At 37.6% G+C, this 15,781-nt stretch overlaps 1 protein-coding gene across 1 annotated transcript in view; it reads left to right on the forward strand.

Moving 5' to 3' along the window:
- The window catches only part of GSPT1 (G1 to S phase transition 1), a 41,697-nt gene extending 34,328 nt beyond the window's left edge, over positions 1 to 7,369 (forward strand). The window contains exons 12-15 of the mRNA XM_081089784.1: positions 1,681 to 1,854; positions 2,699 to 2,788; positions 2,954 to 3,122; positions 6,882 to 7,369. Coding sequence (XP_080945910.1) covers positions 1,681 to 1,854; positions 2,699 to 2,788; positions 2,954 to 3,122; positions 6,882 to 6,934 — 486 coding nt within the window. The 3' untranslated portion in view covers positions 6,935 to 7,369. The remainder of the gene's footprint in view (positions 1 to 1,680; positions 1,855 to 2,698; positions 2,789 to 2,953; positions 3,123 to 6,881) is intronic.
- Positions 7,370 to 15,781: the final 8,412 nt, after the last annotated feature.

Genomic DNA, 15,781 nt, shown 5'->3' on the forward strand with positions numbered 1-15,781 from the left:
CAGTCTGTTCCATGTTTCCATGCCTCTGGTTCTATTTTACTCATCAGTTTATTCTGTTCATTGGATTCCTTGTTTATTTTGATTTTTAAGATTCAATTATTGATACATGTTTGCCATTTTATTGCTCATATTTTTTTATCTTCTTTTTTCCCTTCTTCCTCTTAAAGAATACCATTCAACATTTCATGTAATAATGGTTTGGTGGTGAACTCCTTTCACTTTTTCTTGTCTGTGAAGCTCTTTATCTGACTTTTCAATTCTAAATGATACCTTTGCTGGGATGTTCTTTGGTATGGGCCTCATTGGGTTTATCTTGTTTGGGACTCTACTTCCTGATCTATTTCTTTCATCAGATAGGGGAAGTTTTCTGTCATTCTTCAAATAGGTTTTCAATTTCTTGCTCCTCCTCTTCTCTTTCCGGCACCCCCTTGATGCATATATTGGTATGCTTGAAGTTGTCCCAGAGGCTTTTTTCACTATCTTCTTACTTTTGGATATTTTTTTCTTTTTGTTTTTCTGATTGGGTGTGTTTTGCTTTCTCATATTCCAAGTCACTGATTTTATTCTTGGCATCCTCTACTCCAGGGGTCCTCAAACTACGGCCTGCGGGCCACATGCAAATACAAATATTGTATTTGTTCCCATTTTGTTTTTTTACTTCAAAATAAGATATGTGCAGTGTGCATAGGAATTTGTTCATAGTTTTTTAAACTATAGTCCGGCCCTCCAACGGTCTGAGGGACAGTGAACTGGCCCCTGTTTAAAAAGTTTGAGGACCCCTGCTCTACTCTGTTGATTCACTATAAATTTTTCATTTCAGTTAGTATATCCATCATTTCTGACTGGTCCCTTTTCATGTCTTTGACAGTCTCACTAAGTTCCTTGATATTCTCACTAAGTTCCTTGAAGCTCTCATTAATTTACTTGAGCATCTTTATAATCATTGTTTTGAACTCTCTATCTAGTAGTTTGCTTCCATTTCTTTTAGTTCTTTCTCTGGAATTTTCTTCCGTTCTTTTGTTTGTGACATGTTTCTTTGTCTCTGCATTTTGGCTGCTTCCCTGTGTTTGTTTCTATGTATTACGTAGAGCTGCTATGTCTCCTGGAATTGATAGAGTGGCCTTGTGTAGATGTTCTGTAGACCCCAGTGACTCAGCCTCCCCAGTCACCTGAGCAAGGCATGCTAGGTATGCTCCTGTGTGAGCTGTGTGCACTGTCCTGTGTAGTTGAGCCTTGATGGATGTTGGTATCTTTGGGAGTTATTGACCCCCTGGCCAATTGGATATGAGACCCAGCTGTGACTACAGAGGGAAGTGCAGGAGACACCCCTATGGAACAGTACTTGCTTCAGTGGGGCTTTGGTGCTCACTGAGTTTGCCCCTTGAATGTGTCGCTGGTGGATGTGGTAAAGTTGTAATCTGGAGTGATCTGAAGATGTCCACCAGGTGCACAGGCTAAGGGGCCACCCTGGAGGTGCAAATGGATAACAGATCATTTTAATTGGCAGTTGTCCTTCGGCGTATGATTTTTATAAAAGTTCATGTCATACAAATGTAATAAGTATTTTGGATAATCAGCAAGCACGGAAAAATGCAACAACTCAATAAACAGGTTGTTTTATGGTCTGCAATGCAATGAGTGAAAGTGTCAGAAAACCTCCAATCTCGGTTTCTTTTTAAGCACAACGTGGAAGTTCTTGGAATCCTTTCTGATGATGTAGAAACTGATTCTGTAGCCCCAGGTGAAAACCTCAAAATCAGACTGAAAGGAATTGAAGAAGAGGAGATTCTTCCAGGATTTATACTTTGTGATCCTAATAATCTTTGTCATTCTGGACGCACATTTGATGCCCAGGTAAACCAGTTATTATACTTATCTCAGTGATGTTTACTGTTCAAATGAAATTTGAATTTAAATGTCCTTTGTTCGGGTTATTGATGACATGTCATCGTGTGTAGAAGGGGAATTGAAATAGAATAAATCGTGTGTGTGTCACAACAGCCATAAGGTAGGTATCTTACAATATAAGGTCTTCTTACTGGTTAGATAGTATTCTTTGTAAATTCCTTTTTTTCTAATCTGTTTATATCATTACTCAGTGTCTTTCACTTTAAATAGAGCAAGTTGCCTTGGAAGTCATGGTTTGTCTGCTCCTTTAGCGCAAATAACTCTCCAAACAGAAAAACATGCCCAATTTTTTCTTATTAGTAACCTGACTCTCCCCAGGACAGTGACAGAATAAATTATTGGTGTAGCTCACAGAATTTTTCAATTCTTTTACAAAGTATAATAACTAATCAAATTAAATTCTGATGCCAGATGCAAGGTTGTTTACTTTTACTGGACCTTAGATATTGAGAAATGGATAAAACTATGATGTTCACATCTAGCGGTGGAGGGAACCCAGTAGCATGTGAGCAGTAATGATTCCTTGGGGGAGGTATAAGGGAAAGGTTTCCACTAGGGGAAAGAGTCTGCCTGCTGTTTTGAAAGTTTGGGTACTTGCCAAGAAGATCAGTAGGTTAAGGATATCAGAGTTCATTCTTCGAGGTCAAGTGACCTGACCTATCACTTCTAACACAAAAATAACTTTTAAGATGGTAAGTTATATATTCTTGTGATACTATATACACTTTAGCGCATTCAATTATTTTTTTGCCCTGGGTATAAAGATGTGAATTTTCTTTTTGTTTGACAGATAGTGATTATAGAGCACAAATCCATCATCTGCCCAGGTTATAATGCGGTGCTGCATATTCATACCTGTATTGAGGAAGTTGAAATAACAGTGAGTATTAAGATAATTGGGGGGTTTGTTTGTTTGTCTTAAGGCCATTTCATCTTAATAATTTCTTACCAATAGTAGTGATATACTCTTATTTGCATGCCTATTCTTAAAGATTCTTTTATTTGGCATTATTCTGATGTCTTTTCATCCTTTTATCTTGGATAGGCCTTAATTTGCTTGGTAGACAAAAAATCAGGAGAAAAAAGTAAGACTCGACCCCGTTTTGTGAAACAAGATCAAGTATGCATTGCTCGCTTAAGGACAGCAGGAACCATCTGCCTTGAGACCTTTAAAGACTTTCCTCAGATGGGTCGATTTACTTTGAGAGATGAGGGTAAGCCTTTAAATTGATGTGTAGTAGTATGTCTAAAATAGACTCTTCACCCGAGTACAGTTCATAGAGAACCTGGGTGCATGTTTTATGAGTTAAATGAGTTGGACAACAGGTAAAATTAGCTATGCATTTTAGCAGTAATGCTCTAGAACAGCGGTTCTCAACCTGGGGGTCGAACTACCCTTTCACAGGGGCCGCCTAAGATCATCGGAAAATACATATATAATTATATATTGTTTTTGTGATTAATCACTATGCTTTAATTATGTTTAATTTGTAACAATGAAATTGGGGGTCACCACAACATGAGGAACTGTATTAAAGGGTCGTGGCATTAGGAAGGTTGAGAACCACTGTTCTAGAAGAATTTTGATATTTTGCCAGTAGTGAGTTTTGAGAGCCATTTATTTACTATAAGCAAGACATTTCTGTGATGTAATCCTTTATAATATATGTGATTAAAACCCATCTTGCCCTGTTAAGATTTTGCAAGGTGAGCTTGAGGTACATATCTTGTCTTTGTGGTCAGAGGAAATCATTTAAAAATCAAATATAATACATTTACTGCACTGATACAAGGGTGGGAATAAAAGGGATATATAACACTTGTTTTAACACTTGTTTTTTTAGAGGGTTAATATTCATGCTCTTTTTTGAGTTAATCTGAAGAGCTGTAATTTTTCTGTCTTGTGGCCATGAAATTCTTTGGTATCATGAAAACAAAATGATTTTTACTAAACATTTCTCTATAGATTGTTAACTTAGATAACTATTTTAAGATTGGAAAATTTATATAAAACTTTGGTTCCATTTGTATGTTCAAATTCCATTCAGCAAGAAATTGACTGTATTGCAAGTCAAAAACTGTGCTTAGCACTGGAAATATAATGATAAATGTGGTTGCTGCACCTTAGTTCTTCTAGTTCAGGGAAATCTTTATAAAGACACTATAGAGTTCTTAAAATTTTTTATTTTAAAAACCTGCTTGATGTTAGTGAAATTCACTGATTACTGGTTGTCCTATTAATATTACAAAGTTAGCCCAACTGGCCTGTGGCTCAGCGGTTGAGTGTCACCTATGAGCCAGGAGGTCACGGTTCGATTCCCAGACAGAGCACATGACCGGGTTGTGGGCTAGATCCCCAGTGTGGGCAGTGAAGGAGGCAGCCAATCAATGATTCTCTCTCATCATTGATGTTTCTATCTCTTTCTCCCTCTCCCTCTTAAAACAATAAAAATATCTTTTTAAGAGGAAGTAAAAATAAAATTACAGAGGAAATTAATGTAGCATGAATTTTTAACCCCCAATAATTATTTTTTCCTAAATATAGTGGAACCTCGTTTATCGAATTTAATTCATTCCAAAAGGCTGCTCAAGAAGTGATTTGTTCAAAAACTGAATCATTTTTCCCCATTAGAAATTATGTAAATTGAATTAATTCATTCCAAACACCCAAATGATTCTGTTTCAACTTTTCTTATATACAGTACATGCTTAATGTACTGTTTAATTTATAAATAAATACTTCTTTTCTTAAATTTATCAAACCACCCCCTACTAGCCTTAAAGGAATTTTTTTCTGTATCATTGCCTCCGAAATGCTATCACCAGCTAACTGCTTTTCCTTTATCCAAATTTGATTGCTGTTTGTGAGCACTTTCAGACCCTTGGCAACATTAGCACTCTTTAAAAAAAAAAAAAAATTATTGATTTCAGAGAGGGAGAGGGAGAGATAGAAATATTAATAATGAGAATCATTGATCGCTGCCTCCTGCATGGCCCCCACTGGGGATTAAGCCTGCAATCCTGGCATATGCCCTTGACCACAGTCAAACCCGGGCTAGGGCAGTGGTCGGCAAACCACGGCTTGCGAGCCACATGCGGCTCTTTGGCCCCTTGAGTGTGGCTCTTCCACAAAATACCATGTGCAGGCGCGCACGTACAGTGCGATTGAAACTTACTGGCCCATGCGCAGAAGTCGGTTTTCAGCCTGGGCAAGTCTACTTTGAAGAAGTGGCGTTAGAAGTGGGGGGTGTCGGTCCGTCGGTGACAGGAGACGCAGCGCGGGGGAGGTTCACCGAGGTCAACCCCTCCCAACTCTCCCATCCACACTGGTGTATCTGAAACAAGTATACAAGACAAGTGTGGATGGGAGAGTTGGAAGGGGTCGACCTCGGCGAACGTACCTCAATCAGATTGAGGATGTTTTTAGCAAAGGCCAGTTTAGGAGTACCCTAATTAAGTTAATAACAGTGTACCTGCCTATATAGTTTAAGTTTAAAAAATTTGGCTCTCAAAAGAAATTTCAGTCGTTGTATTTGTTGGTATTTGGCTCTGTTGACTAATGAGTTTGCCAACAACTGGGCTAGGGCAACATTAGCGTTCTGTCCTTTGCTTGTTGTCTGAGACCCCTTTTGTCATGCTGAAGTATCAGCATGAAAGGATTGTCAGGTGGAAAACCCAGACATTTTTTTTTCTGTGAACATCTTGGTCAAGAACCAAATTGTTCAAGATGGGAGACCTTCGAGAAATGAGGTTTCACTGTAGTAGGTTGATTTTTAGTTTTTCCCCCCCATAAGACGGAGAGCCCCTTTTAACATCTTTGAGATAATTCATACTATTAAATAGACCTGTTGTAAGTGTGCAATGCAATGAATTTTAATATCTTTACAGAGTTGTGCAGTCATCGCATTCTAATTTTAGAATGTTTATTATAGCTAAAAAGAAGCCCTTTTACCTATTTACAGTTATCTCCTACTCCTACCCCCAGACCTAGGCAATCACAGCATTTTTTTCTATTTGCCTTATTGGATAAGCCATATAAATAGAACATAAAATTTGTGGTCTTTAGTGTCTAGTTTATTCCACTCAGTATGGTGTGTGTTTTTTAAAAAATCTTCACTGGAGGGTGGCTTTTAAAAAAATTATTTTTAGGGAGAGGAAGGAGAAAAAGGGAAACATCAATTTGAGAGAGACATCGATCAGTTGCCTCCCGTATTATGTCCAATAGCACCTGCAACCTAGATATGTGCTGCCCTGACCAGGAGTCAAAACCACAACCTTTTGGTGTACGGGTTGACACTCCAACCAATTGAGCCACCAGGCAGGGCCACTCAGTGTGTTTTTTGAGATTCAACCATGTTATAGATCATGTATTGTATATGTCATTCCTTTTTGTTGCCAAATAGTATTCAAGTGTACTAATATTCCACATCTTACTTTTTCTAAGAGATTTTTTTTTAATCCTCACTGGAAGATACTTTTCCATTGATTTATAGAGAAAGGGAAAGACAGAGAGAAATATTGATGTGAGAGAAACATATTGATTGGTTGCCTCCTGCATGTGCCCTGACCAGGGCCCCCGGGCCAGGGAGGAGCCTGCAATCAAGGTACATGCCCTTGACCAGAATCAAACTTGGGACCCTTAGGTGTGCAGGCTGACACTCTATCCACTGAACCAAACCAGGCAGGGCAAGAGATTTCTTGTATAGGAAATCATGTCTTTTCTTCAGCCTCTCTCCCTCTCCCCCTCAAAAGATCCACTTATTAAGATTTCTTAATCAGAAATCATGTCTTTGTTGTCAGCAAGACGCTTTTTGTCATGCTGAGGTATCAGCATGAAAGGGTTGTCAGATCCAAAACTGAAGTTAATACTTCACATTGTAAAAATTAAGATTTAAATTAATAACCTTTAAATACCTTAGATGGCTTTGCTGTTAACTACTGAAAAAGTTTTTTTGTTTTTGTTTCATTTTCAGGTAAGACCATTGCAATTGGAAAAGTTCTGAAACTGGTTCCAGAGAAAGACTAAGCATTTTCTTGATGACCCTGCACAATACTGTGAGGAAAATTGACTGCAAAAGCCTACTTCACACCGCCTTCTCATATTTTCTGCCCATTGACAAACCTCTCCCCATATTTTGCAAGACAAAATTCACAGCAAAAGTCCACATTATGTCAGCTTTCTCATATTGAGAGCTCTGCTATGCCACTGTTGAATTTTTCCCAATATTTTTTTCTTCCCCTCTCAAACTGCTTCCTTGGACAGATTTGGCAATAGCTTTGTAAGTGATGTGGACATAATTGCCTACAATAATGAAAACCTATAGAAATTTTTTAATTTTTCATTTTCCCTTTAGGCATACATAGTCTTTTTCCCCCCAGGCAGATCATTCTGAGTGTGCGAGTGTGTGTGCACATGTTACAAAGACAACTACCATGTTAATAAAATATTCAATTTGAAACCCTTTTCGGTATTTGAATTGCTTTTGAATAATGTTTTTTATCTGGATATAACATTGTTGCATTAGCTTTTTAACGTTACCAAGTAATTGAATGCATTTTATTACTTGGACTTTTCTAAACTCTTTCCCTATCCACTACTTTAAATGAGGCATTTACAAACAGTATTCGAGTTTGTATTAAAGGAAAGAATTAGTTTGATCTCTTTTTGATGGTAATGCATACATATAATTAAATACCTTTCTGTAACTGTGACACTGCTTTATTAGATCTATCAGTTATTTTTGGTCAATTTATATTTTAACATTATTTCTTAAACACAGTAAATTGTTTTAAAATAAAAGCATACTGTTTTTTTTTTTTATAAGAAAGCATAATTGTACCCCTACAATAAATTCCATTACCATGTTAAATTAGTGGAATTTACAATAAAGAAAGCATGGTGAGACCTGGCAAAACTGCCTCCTTTAGAATTTATAAGAGCTGCATGCATCTAGTAAGAAGATTATCAATTGGAAGTGCCAGATCTACAAATTACTCATTTTACTATTTGTATCACTGATTTTAAACGTTTGGGTGTTCCTTGCTGGTTAACGATAAATCTCATCCAGCAACTAAATGAACACATTCTTAGGAACCATCAGAATTTGCACAGATTACAGTTAACAGTGATAAGTAGAATCAAGCACAGTATAAGCTTTTTTCAACTATATGAAATTGTTTTCTTAAATATAAAGCTGAAATTTGTTAAACTATGATTTGGATGAACCACAATGTAGCATTGTGGTGGTTTTTAGATTGAAGGATGACTTTCTGCTACAACTCATGACTTTGACATTTTTAATGAGAATAAATGGGAAATGGAAAAGAATTTCTCAGTTTATTGGAAGCCCCCCTTGATTTTGAGTGTTGCCATTTATTAAAGACTTGGCCTCTTTTAGATTATAATTTATCTCTAAATAAGATACACTGTAATTATTTATTTAATGCATTAATTTAATTCCCTGTAGTCTTCCTTAGAAAAGAAAAGCCTAGTCAAACTAATTCCAATCACAAAACCTGAAACTTAATTTAACTCTTATTTTCTTAACTATAGAAATCCCATTCATCTCATGAATGGGCTATATTTTATGAACAGAGCAACATTATTCTCTTGCAGCTTCCTGTAACTATACTCATGGCTATTAAATTGCATGAATTTTAATTCTATTATGTCTGCACATCTCTGGGCTTTTATTTTTCTGGGAAATATGGGAATTTTAATCAGTACATAATAACTTTTTGTACTTCCAAGTTAATAACAGAATAGTAGTAATTGCTTGGATTTTAATGAATCTTTAAAAACTCAAGAGTTGTTAAAATTACTTCTAAAGATAGAGTTCCATTTTTAAATTGAACACATTTTAAAAACCAGTTATGCTTGCTATTAAGACATTTACATTTTTAGAATATTATGTGCATGTTGCCAACACTCTTAAGTAAAACATGGCTATTAACTGTGAAGGGCCTACATCTAAAATGTAATTATGGAAGAAAAACTTCATGAATTCTTGCACACTTGTGCAAATAATTATTTAACAATAACCTCATTGTTAAATTAACCAACATCATATGCTTTGTGAGCTTTGACATTTTTTAGAGAAGTATTCTTAAAGTTGCTGCATTTTAAATTAATTACAATGGATAGTTATTTTGGATGGGGAAATAAATGACTGAAATAAACTGGCAGTGTGTGGTGATGTTGGACCTTTAAAAAGCAATACAGATTCCTATGCTGTCATTTTGTCTTCTGCAAGTGCAGGTTTGTTTATATGGTTGACAATGCAAAAATAGAAGACAATTGGCAGCAGATTTGGGATATTACAGACCTAAACATTTCATCTTTAACATAAACGTGTTAGAACAATTGTCTTTGCATCTTTTTACATTACTGATGTTGTTTATACAACTTTCATGCTAGATTATTTAATTATAGTTTTTTAAAATTAGTTAACTGAATTTAAGAGAAGAAAGATACCATTGAAATAAATGTCTAAGTAATTGCTATTCTAAACCCTTATTTCTTACTGTGGGGGGCTGGTATAGTATCTATTTCTTGCTTTTAATTTGCAAAAAAGGACTTGCCCAGTGAAAATCTATGTAAAATCAAAAGAGTTGAACTGAGTATGTACTGCCATGAACTTAATGTAAACAAATAGTAAAGTTGTTGAATTAAGCCCATGTACATTTGTTTGTTTGAATTGAAAGTCTTGATATATGTGATAATTGAATGTAAAAACTTTGTAAATTGTAAAAAAGTCCAGGTTGTTCACTGTAACGAGGCAATTAATACTTCTCTGCTAGTTATATAGAGTACAAGAACTGCTTTACAATATGGGATGTACTTTGAGCGAGATGCCATCCTATCAGCTGAGTGCTACAGATATTTTGGGTCATAGTTTCAACCAGATGCAGTTTTGTAATCCAAGAAAAAGGTGAACCTATGGTCAAAAACTGCTTCCATGATGAACTTTTGAAAAAAGTCAGCTAAACTCCCTGGCAATCTTCAGGAACACTATTTATGACTAATTACTCCGTGATCTTTGATGGCTATTCCACATGACAGCACTATAGCACCTTTCATCATTGGCATGGACTTCCTCACTGACTGCTGCTTCATGGATGGTAGCTTCATTGCTTTGGGTAGGGATTTAAGGTAGTCAAGGGACAAATACACAGTTTTTATTACAGCTCTTAACATCAGGCAACTATCAACCTTTAAAATCTTTGTGAAAATTCTGGTTCCAGCACTATAGCTCGGATTGTAGGTTAAGTGTTATATTCAGTGTTGGCCTACCTTATCAGAATAAACTGTGCTATCAATCCTCTCTCTCTCAGACATATGTAAGGTAGATAGCAATCAATAGGATTTAGGGGACGATTTTCTGTCTCCAAATAATACAGCTTTTATTTCCTCCAGCAAATTTCTCAGTGATTCTAGCAGATAGCATCTAATACATTCATGATCTTGTTTCTTTCTTTAGAGATCGTGCCATGGCAGCAACTTGTTAAATAAATGTAATTACATAGCACAACTCAAAAGACTAGATTTAAATTTAGCAGCCAGTTGTTGATATTAGATTTGATAGTAAATGGAATAGAAGTGTTCTTATATTCCTGTAGTAGTTCAGTGGACCCCATTTGAACCAATTTACTGTTGGAATTCAGACAGGGTAGATTTGGTTCAACTTGTAATGGTTTTGGCTCTAGGATATTCTTGATTTTCAATATCCTAGAACATATTAAGTCTTCCCTTCAATAAATACACTTTCACATACCTCTAATCCTATGCTTCCTTGAAACAGTAATATGCTAGCAAGTTGTTTACTAAGGAATGTTATAAGGGCCCTGGAGGAAATGGTGATTAAAACCTTTATGTTCTCCAACATAAGGGAAAAGCAGAGGCACCATGTCTGATTAGGCAGAAAATTACACAGAATTTCTTAAGCAACTCGGGATGGCAATTGCCTTTTCTGCCTTGTCACACATGCCACTGTGCCATTTAAAAATTAACGTGGAAACCTCAGGTTTGTCCCCTCTGCCAGGCACATTAGCTTAGTGCTTCAGATGTCAGCCCAAGTCCCTGCTACCTCCTTTCCTGCTGCCCTGGAAGAGTATTTTGCTGGAGCTGGAACTCCTGCATTCATTCCTCAGGTGATCATCCACATGAATTAGGTGAAACAGGTCTGAGCTTTGAAGGTCTGCATTTTAAGAACTCGCAAGTGGGCTCGCAGAAATCAACACATCTTAGTTAGCTAGTTTCTTCTGTTTATTCTAAAGGAAATGTGGATCTCTTTCAGGCCAAGATTTAGAATCTAGTTTTCACTAGACAGCAGGTTAGTACCTAGTTCTCATTTAAAAAAGGGGGGGGGGGGGGGCTAATTAGGTTTGCTGGTTTTTTAAGAAACTAAATTCCAAAGCATGGCAGAATGCTATAGGTAGGAATTAGGGGAATCCAAGGTAAAGAAACCTTTTTCTTAAGATTTGTAGCTACCTACTGTGCCTGAATTGGTGCCTGTGTGAGGATTAAGCCCTTAGTCTGCTCTTGCAATTACTCAAATGACAAGTTTAAAAGTACTTGCTTTTGTAATAATAAAAATTGTCACCTACTCTTTTGAAGAATTTGTCTGTTTGTTTATAATTACCTGCATTATATCAATTTTCTGTACAATCCTTTTTTTTTGTATCAAGTATTGGAACCATTTACCAGCATGGACCTAATTAGATGGATCTAATAAGCTCTGTCACATAAGGAATTTACAAACGTGGTCTGCTTGCATATAGTATGCAAGGCCTTGGTACAGTGCATGATTCTTAACAAAACAGCAACCTGATAGGAAGTTACAGATGCTTAACAATAAATCAAATAACTATATAACAGTATGTGGCTTATAAACAGAATTGAGGGAACATCAATGATTCTGCCAAAAACTACAAACTTCTATTGTTCAGAATTTTAAATAATGATCAAGAGACCATATAATACTTGTCCTTCTTTACAGTATAAAGGCAAAAAAATTACTGATAAACAGGCATTATACATTTCCGTATATACTCATCTTTTATTATGGAGTTAGGATGAGTTCTTGTTTAACATTAGGTGAAGGCAATCACTTCAGGGTTTTGTTCCTCAATATCTAGTATGGGTGTTTGACATTAAATGAATCTTAGCTTAAAACTTATGAGCAAGTTTGCCATGAAAGCAGGGGTTCATGTGAAAGTTCTAAATAAATGGTTTGACATTTCCCACACTTTTCAATGGCCAGCTCTCCAACTCAGTCCATCAAACATTGGGTTTGTTGTTGAAAAAACAACTTTCTTAAGTGTGTTTGAGCATCCAACCATACATAGGCAATGTACTGCAGTGAGCAGAAAACTGATAGAGAATTTTACACTTCTTGACCCATGAGACCCCTTTCAGAGACGTTCCCTGAAAAACAGCATCAATACCTTGAATACTGTAGATTTTTAGTGAAGAACTATATACCTCCCAACCTAGAATAAATGATGGCCATTAGAAGTGTATGCTCTAATTACCTTATTTTCTTCCCGAGAGTCTTAGTCCGTACATATCAATTTTTTAAAAATAATTCATGCCCTGGTTGGTGTGGCTTGGTTGGAGCATCATCCTGAGTACACTGAAGTCAGATTCTATTCTCAATCAGGGCACATACCCAGGTTGTAGGTTTGATCCCAGGTGGGGGCACATTCAGAAGGCCACCAATCAATGTTTCTCCTTCCTCTCTAAAATCAACAAAAAATCCTTGGATGAGGATTTTTTAAAAAGTATTTCGCCCTAGCCATTTGGCTCAGTGGACAGAGCGTCAGCCCACAGACTGAAGGGTCCCAGGTTTAATTCCAGTTAAGGGCATGTACCTCAGTTGCAGGCTTGATTCCCAGCCCTGGTCGGGGTGTGTGTGGGAGGCAACCAATCGATGTGTCTCTCTCACATCGATGTTTCTCTCCCTCCCTTCCACTCTCCGAAAAAAAAAATCAATGGAAAAATATCCCCAAAAGGGGATTAATAACAAAAAGGAGTAATTCACATATTTGGTTCAAGATACTTACATAGGGTGTCCCCCCAAAATGTATACATACACTTTGAATAACTATTCACTCCAACAGGTTAAATATGAAGGAAGAAACATCAATTGAGCTATCAGCTGTTAAGTGTGTGTACATTTTTTTGGGACTCCCTGTATTTAGTTTTCCTTTATCACCATTGGCTCTAAAATAACTACCTGTAGTTATATTCCTTCACAAGCACTGTTTATGACTTTGGACGTTACAAAGATCACTCCAACTGAAGGACAGAGAATGGACTACAAGATGCAAAACTGGAGGTAGGACAACCCAGGAGGTTGTTAGGGGAAAAAATGATGCCCTACACTACTACATAGAAGGGATAAGTTCAAGAGATATTTAATAGGAATAAACAAGATTTTATTATTGACTATATTTGGGGGATGAGAAAAGATTAATTCCTATATTCTGGGCAACTAGGCTGTTGGGGTTGCCAATGACAGAGAAAACAGAAGGAGCACTTTGAGGGAAAGATAATGAGCTCATAGTGGGGCATGCTGAGTATGAAGCTTTAATAGGACTTCTACATCAACGGTTGACGAGTTTTAAGATGGGAGGTCTGCAAATTTCTATTATCTGTTGAGGGATAACAAATCACCCCAAACTCAATGGCTTAAAAAAACATTATCTTGCCCTGGCTGGTTTGGCTCAGTGGATGGAGCGTCGGCCTGCGCACTGGAGGGTCCCAGGCTCAATTCTGGTCAAGGGCATGTATCTTGGTTGCGGGCACATCCCCAGTGGGGAGTGTGCGGGGGGCAGCTGATTGATGTTTCTAGCTCTCTGTCCCTCTCCCTTCCTCTCTGTAAAAAATCAATAAAATATACTTAAAAAACAAAACAAAACATTATCTTGTTACTAAACAAGGACTGGCCACCCATTGCATACAGAAGCCAATATTATGACATTGGCTTTTGAGAAACGGTTTTATTGTGAAATCACCAGCAATGAGACAGAAAACAAGGCTCAAATCTCTTCTAATCCAGGTGAGTTTTAAGAGGTTAGGAGAAAGAAGACTGGTATATAAAAGCACTGGCAGGGCAAGTTTTGACTGAAGAGCTTTGGACCTTGGCCATTTATTGAAAGATATGGTAAGGGGCTTCAGCACCAGATCTTCCTGGGACAACCAACCCTTTGGTTCTGAAAGAGTTCCAGAGTTCAAGTTTTGGTCATGTCCCAGTCGTTTTGTTCTGGGAGGTGGGGGGAAGGGCAGTTTTGGTTCTGGGTGCAACTAGAGGTCAAATTGTCTCCTCTGAACATGCTTCAGCTGCATGACTTGTGGTTTTGGTTTGTGTCTCTGAAAAGCAACTCAATATCTTGTTAGAAATAGGACAGAGCCTGCCTGAACTGATTCTGCAGTTACAATCACACTTTTTATGGGTCAGGAATTTGGAAGCAACATAGCTAAATGGTTCTGGCTCAGGGTTTCTCAAGACTCTGCAGTTATCTCAAGGTCTGATTGAGGAAGAATCCACTTCCAAGCTCACTCACGTGGTTGCTGGCAGGTTGCTTGAGGAGCCTTAAGACATGGTAGCTGACTTCACTCAGAGCAAGTAATATGAAGGAAAGAAAGAGCAGGAGAGATGGAGGGAAAAAGAACACTCCGGGCAGAAACTATAGTCTTTATAACTTAATCTCAGAAGTGACATCCTGTAACTTCTGCTACATTCTATTTGATAGCACCAAGTCATTAAGTCCAGCCCACACTCAGTATCAAAGAATTTGTGAGCATGACATTTTTTACACCACCACAATACCACATCCAAATTATTACCCTTCCTAAAGCACAGTTCATCACCACCTCCTCTTCTTTTCTTAGCACCAGTTCCAAAACCTTGTACGATTTCGCCAGAGTATAAACCCTCAGCTAGACAACAAAAATTCCTTAACCTACTCTTCTAGCCTCATCTCCCATTCCTCCCCTCTGCACATTCCTGATCCCGATACTACTTGCAAACACCACCGTGCACCTTCTCCTGACTTCATACCATTCCCCTGGCCTACCAGCCTCGTTCTCAAACTTGAATGCAGGCGACACATCTGACAGCCCTAAGGCTCTTAACACATACTAGAAAAACTGATAAATGAAGCCGAATGTAACAATTCATAATCTTGTGCTCAAACTAGTTTCACCTTATACTAGATTCTGGAATAGGTAAGTGAGAGTAAGTAACAGAGATTTAAGAAAATTTCTTCTAAAATGGATCGAAGACAAAGTCATCTTTAGACATCAGCCGAATACCCATTCCTCCACCTTTGGCAATGTGGAAGGAACATTTTTTTGGGGGAAAACAACTGATATGGAAAGTCTCCTCTCATTCCTTCTCTCTCAAACATTTCCACAGCTAGTTCCAAAAAGACTACAACCATCCATCCTGAAGGTCCATTGAAAAGCTCCTAAAAAGAAAAAGAAAAAAACAAAAACGAAGAAAAACTCCCAAATAAACTATTGTTTATCTACATGCTGGAAGGACATTCCGAGTTAAAACAGATGAGGCAGAGCATTCTGTACTGACCTGGCCAACCTCCAAGATACATTAAGAGAAAAAAACCGCCCGGGCCCGTGTTTCCCAGTGGTTAGAGCGTGGCCACGCGCACCCAAGGGGCGGGGGTTCTTCCAGGTCAAGGGCACTCACTACCTGGGTTGCTGGTTCGCTCTGGGGGCGCGCGCAGGAGACAGCCAGGCAATGTCTCTCTCTCTCACATCAACGTAAAAAGAGAGAAAAAGTCAACGTACAGAACAATAAGTAGACTTGGCTACACTTGTTAAAAAAAAAAAAAAAAGACCAAACCCAGC

The sequence above is a fragment of the Myotis nattereri genome, assembly GCF_964212035.1.
Source record: "Myotis nattereri genome assembly, chromosome: 4".
Classification (NCBI taxonomy): Eukaryota; Metazoa; Chordata; class Mammalia; order Chiroptera; family Vespertilionidae; genus Myotis; species Myotis nattereri.